The 6,000-nt window shown below is 49.2% G+C and overlaps 1 protein-coding gene across 3 annotated transcripts in view; it reads left to right on the top strand.

Moving 5' to 3' along the window:
* The first annotated feature begins 779 nt into the window (after nucleotides 1-779).
* Rnf150 (ring finger protein 150) overlaps nucleotides 780-6,000 on the top strand; it is a 218,915-nt gene continuing 213,694 nt past the window's right edge. Inside the window, exon 1 of one of the 3 annotated variants that reach the window (XM_085843783.1) lies at nucleotides 780-1,889. In XM_085843783.1, the coding sequence (XP_085699909.1) occupies nucleotides 1,409-1,889 (481 nt within the window). In that variant the 5' untranslated portion in view covers nucleotides 780-1,408. The remainder of the gene's footprint in view (nucleotides 1,890-6,000) is intronic. The other 2 variants (XM_029480588.2, XM_021170854.3) reach the window with 2 other exon arrangements.

The following is a 6,000-nucleotide window of genomic DNA, read 5'->3' as shown; positions in this document are numbered from 1 at the left end:
AGAACACGACTCTAGGAAAGTGTTCTCCACTGGTTTCTTTTAATCTCTGTCACAACTGGAAAACACAGCTTAAAATGGTAACCAACACACACACACACACCGCCTACTGATGCTGTGAATCCTCTATCGCAGGGCTATTAAAGTGGGGATGGTGGCAAAATGTCTCAATCTTAAAGTATGAGGAGAGGTCCATTTTCTAAGAAAACTAACGCCACACCATGGGTTGGCTTCCAGAGGAGAGGGAAAGAAGTCACTTTTACCCACACCACAGACTGGTCCTTAGACCAGCAAAGTGTGCATCACCAAGGACCCCACCCCTGACTTAATAAATGTGAAACTCTCCTGAATTCATGCTGATCAGTCCTGGTTTAAAACTGGAATTCTGACAGCCACTGTCCCAAATATTCAGGTCTGGGGGGCGGGGAAGGGGCCTCATGACCAATCAGCGCTGGGATAAATACCAGAGAAGTCTCTGCACATCTTCCAGCAAACGGAAATGCTGTTCCAGAGAGGTTCCTGCACTTTGCTGTATGTAAGACTCCCTCAATTGTTCCCAATTCAAAGGCCTGAAGGTCTTTTTACCTTTTGCCCCCAACTATCGAAGCCTGAATTTGAGGCCCAGCAGAGGTCGCTGACGCCCAGGAAGAGAGACAGAGTGAGCGTTGCAAGGGGAGCCCAGGAGCTTTGACATCATACTAAGCTCCTCCTTGCACGCACACATCACACACACACACACACACACACACACACACACACACACACACACACACACACAAAAATACAGACACACAAAAAACGCTGTATCCCTCTCCTCACGCTCTCCCCCATCCCATCTGCCCCGTACCTCCCCCTCCCTCGGCAAGTGAGTGTCCCGGGCGTAGCCACCTAGTCTGGCCAGAAGCGCAGCGCCCACTGCTCAAGGGAACCCACGCATAACACGAGAGACCTCCGCGTCTGCAGCGGGACCGATAGTCCCAGCACCGGGGATCTCCAGCACCCCACCCCCGCCCCGCTCGGCCACGACAAGCAGAGCCGCCACCCCATCCAAACCCGAGGACCCCGCCACCTCTATGAGAGACGGCGACGCGGGGCAAAGGAGCAGGACGCCTGGCAGCCGGACTCCCCCGCAAGTGTGCGGCGCCCGCTCCGCGTCCGCGCCGCGATCACTCGGGAAGCCCGATGCCAGCGCCGCGCTTCGGCTGAGAGGGGACAGGGCGGGTTTCTCCCGCTCGTCCCGGATCCGGTCTCCGCAGCGGCTGCGCGTCCCAGCCGGGGCTCCGCCGGCCAGGGAGTGAGTCGCAGCGACAGGAGAACCAGAGCGGCGGCCCGGGGTTGACCCGGGCAGGGAAAGGAGGGACGGAGCGGGGGGAGGGCGCAGGGGGCGGGGAGGGGACCCCGGAGGAGAGAGATGACAATGTCTCTCATCCAAGCGTGCCGCAGTCTGGCTCTCTCAACATGGCTGCTTTCCTTTTGTTTCGTGCATCTGCTCTGCCTGGACTTCACCGTGGCGGAGAAGGAGGAATGGTACACCGCCTTCGTGAACATCACCTATTTAGAGCCGGAGCCCGGGGCCGCGGTGGCGGGCAGCGGTGGCGGCGCGGAGCTGCACACGGAGAAGAGCGAGTGCGGGCGATACGGAGAGCACTCGCCCAAGCAGGACGCGCGCGGCGAGGTGGTCATGGCCAGCTCGGCCCAAGACCGCCTGGCTTGCGACCCCAACACCAAGTTCGCCGCGCCGGCCCACGGCAAGCACTGGATAGCCCTCATCCCCAAGGGCAACTGCACGTACAGGGATAAGATCCGGAACGCGTTCCTGCAGAACGCCTCCGCTGTGGTCATCTTCAACGTGGGCTCCAACACAAACGAGACCATCACCATGCCCCACGCAGGTGAGCAACCCCGGGGGTGCCTGGCGGACGTGGGGGAGGGGAGCCCGAGAAGCGTCTAGGGAGATCTAGCACCGCCTCCGGGGCACCTCTGCCTGGGAAGTCCGTGCAGCACCAGAGACCAGTCTCTTATGTATGAACCTATTAAGTTTTGTTGTGCGTCGCTTGGGGGACAGGTTACAAGCATGAGAGGTTTCAGTATGTTGGGAGAGTATCAGAGAGTCTGGTTCGGGAGAGGGTTCACAGTGGTGGAGTGTCTTCTCCCAGGAGAATTTGGGAAGTGAGATTTGGGAAACAGGGCTGGGATCTTGTTCTTGTTAGTGACCCGTTTCAGCACCTGTTTGGAACCGGAAGTTCTGATAACTTGTCTCTGCGCTTCGTTGTGTGCATTAGATATACATACCTGGTGCAAGTGTTTGTGTATCAAGAGGCAGGTCAAGTTACCTGTCTGCAGCTGACCATCTGCAAACTGCTCTCACAAGTCAGGTTTCAGCCCTTCTCCGGAGCCCCTCCCCTTGCTGAGACCATAAGTAAATAATATTCAAAGCTCTGCCGGGTTGTCATCTAGAGAGATGGACTGACGGGGAGCATGGGTGAAACATTGCAATGCCCAACAAGCCAAGAATAGCCACAAAGTTAGAATTACTTTCTACTGCTGTGTCGTCTTTTGCCTGCCTGGTTATAAGATGCACTCAAGAAAGACCTTTGTCAGTGACCACAGGGGCCAGGACTAAAAATAAGCATGATTGCCCCAGTTCAACACAGTCTATAAACAGTGTTTTGGTGAGAGAAGTAACAGAAGCAACAAGATTATGTTATTCATATTTATTAGCACAAGCCACTGGTTATAGGAAACTGCCTTCTTTGAGTGCAAGCTTGGGCAGGGGTACCTGAGAGGTGGGTCCTTTTTTCCCCTCACAGCATTTCCTGCAAGCAGGATGTGGGAGAAATGACTGGAGTGTTGTTCTGGGCAGAGTCGTCCAATCAGAACAATTGTTGCAATTAAAGCCCAAGCTTCTAATAAGCAAAGAACTGGGGTGGAGCATGCAGATTGGCTGTACGTGCAGACATATTTTCTATAGAGACAGAGCTCTCTTTCAAGAGTTCATAGCATCTATTCGTGAAATATACAATTAGTTTGCCCAGAGTAACCAACACCAGCTGTTGTAGTCAAGGGCATTTGTTAACTTTCTGGAAAACAGGCAAAATGAAAAACGAGCCAGAAAACAGCATGGTTTTCATGAGGAAAAGCCGTTACCTTCTTAGAAAACTTCTGACCCTGCACGTTAGAGACATTTCCTTGAGCACAATCACTCTCCCAGGGAGAGACCTGCACTCTGACCTTGAGTCATAGGGCCCCTGCTTAAACTTGATCTCCAAGGATATTTGCACTACGGAAGAGTATCCAAGTCATGTAAGGTATCTTTCAATTAACATTTAATATGGAAAATATAGATTCAGGGAGTGGAAGTAGGGCATGCAGGAGTTATTCTGGGATCTGTAAACACCAAGGTTGTTAGTGAAATTTAAGGGCTCCATAAATGTTTTTTCTGTGTGTGAGTGTGGAATCTTAAGCTGAGCTTCTCTGTGCACAGCACCATAGTTATCGTTTTGTTCCTGTCTAAGAAACCACTTTCAGAACAGCAGACACACTGGATCAATTAATGGCTCACCAGTGTTGAAGAAAACTATAATTTGATTTTCTACACAAAGGATGCTTAAGGCATACTAAGAAGGAAAGGGCTGGTGATAGTCTAAAAGTTAATGTAATATTTCTCCATGCCAAAATAAAATAAAAGTGGTGTCTGCTGTTATTTTTGAACTCCCTGTTATGCCTTGGACACATTCCCACATTAGTCAGAGGAGGAGACTTCTACAGGACTGTGATTCGTGTGACCAAGGTGAGCATATGAGTTTCACTGTCAATCAATGTCCTACACTTTCTTGTAGGGCCTGAAGGCTCAAGTTTCTCCTCATTAAATATGAGTCAGACTTGGGAATCCACTTAGGAAACCATATACAGGTTAGATGTTGATGGAATATGGTTATTTCGTGTGCTCAGATTGCAGGGCACCAGGGGACATGGTTGTGGCCTTTTTAATCCAGTCCCTGAGTTTAGAGGAAAATCAAAAGCTAATATTTGCCATACTTCTTCATCAATGCCCTGATTTGAGGAGACAACAGCTTGGGGGAGAGAAGGCTTGGGTTTGGAATTTTGGAGCCTACATATAGTGTTTATCATCTGCTGTGATTGAGCCCTAATTACCAGACAGAGACAAATTCAACTAAATTATTTCTTCCCTCCTTCTCTCTTCTTTCTCTCTCTCTCTCTCTTTCCCCTCTCTCCCCTCTCTTCTACCACTCCCTCTCTCTCCCCTCTCTCCCATCCCTTTTCTTTTCCTTTCTTTTTTTCTTTTTGGTTTTTCGAGACAGGTTTCTCTGTATAGCCCTGGCTGTCCTGGAACTCACTTTGTAGACCAGGCTGGCCTCAAACTCAGAAATCTGCCTGCCTCTGCTGGGATTAAAGGCATGTGCCACCACTGCCCAGCTTCCCACCCCTTTTCTGTTCCCCCTCTCTCTTCCCCTCCCTATCCCCCTTTCTCTTCACCCCTCTCTCTCCTATGTGCCTTCTTTCAGTTTCTTCTTTTTCTGAATTCATGGTTTTGAAAATCTTCCATAACTGCTTCCTCCTTCCCTCCCTCCCTCCCTTCCTCCCTCCCTCCTTCCCTCCCTCCCTCCCTCCCTCCCTCCCTCCCTCCCTCCCTCCCTTCCATCTCTATGTATTTGTCTCTTGCACATGGAGTCTGGTTGAGTCCTTTAATATGTGGATTTGGTCTAGTTTCTCACATATCATACTCTTCCCATTGTTCACCATAGTTGTAATAAATGTCACCGATTACTATTTCATTTATTTTTATTGCCAAAAAGCATTCCACATTTTATTTATTGTCACTTGATGGGAACTGGGTCATTTCTACTTTGAGATTTTTATGAATGGTGCTGTTATGTACATTCTTGTGCCTGTGTGCCTGTGTGTGTGTGTCTGTCTGTCTGTCTGTCTGTCTGTCTGTGTGTGTCTGTGTGTGTATGTGTTTGTGTCTGTGTGTGTGTATGTGTGTGTATATGTGTGTGTGTCTGTGTGTTTGTGTCTGTGTGTGTATGTGTGTGTATATGTGTGTGTCTCTGTGTGTGTGTATATGTGTGTGTTTCTCTATGTGTGTCTCTGTGTGTCTGTGTATGTGTCTGTGTCTGTGTGTGTGTCTGTGTGTGTGTGTATGTGTGTGTGTGTTTCTCCTAGGTTTATATTGAGAAGCAGAATTTCTGTGTTACATGGCCACTCTATGACTTTTAAGGAACTGACAGATCCCTTCCTCGTGCTCCTTAGTTTTTTGACAACTTGGCACAGGCTAGGGTCATTTAGGAAGAGGAAGCCTCAGTTGAGAGAATGCCCCATAAGATTGGCCTTAGGCAAGTCTATCAGGTATATTTGTGATTAGTGATTGATGTGGGAGGGCCCAACCTGAAGTGGTCAGTGTCATGCCTGAGCAGGTGACCCAGGCATGTATATGTAACATGGCCCTGCCAAGCGAGCCACTGAGCACTCTTTCTCTATGGTCTCTGTCTCCATGTTTTAATTCCTGCCCTTACTTCCCCAATGATGGATTATGATATGGTAGTTATAAGATGAACATGTTATCCTCCCCAGGCTGCTTTTGACTGTGGCAATAGAAAGCAGAGGAGGGCATTTCTTAAGTGTCTAAGTCACTTCTGATCCCTTCCAGTAGTCACAAGGTATCAGCTATGGAACCTCCTCATTGGTGCTTATGGTTAACCATAATCAAGGTTATGTATCTTATGTAGCTTATGGTTAACTTTTAATCAAGGTCAGTATCTTCCTTACAGCTCCATTCTGATGACAGTTACTTTTTGGTAGACATGGTCTTGCTGTACCGCCTAGACTGCCTGCAAACTCACAAACTTCTAGCACCAGCTGCAGAACCCTGTGCCACTGGACCTGACTTAACAGTGACTTCTTTAAAACATGCTATCAAGTCATCTTTCCCCTTTCGTTTTGTTCTCCTTCTCCTTACATCAGCCATTCGTTGTTCTTTCC

Source organism: Mus caroli, unplaced genomic scaffold, assembly GCF_978045245.1.
Source record: "Mus caroli unplaced genomic scaffold, Mus_caroli_1 scaffold_10, whole genome shotgun sequence".
Taxonomy (NCBI): Eukaryota; Metazoa; Chordata; class Mammalia; order Rodentia; family Muridae; genus Mus; species Mus caroli.
The sequence above is the reverse complement of the archived record's forward strand: the minus strand, read 5'-3'. Positions and strand labels throughout refer to the sequence as shown.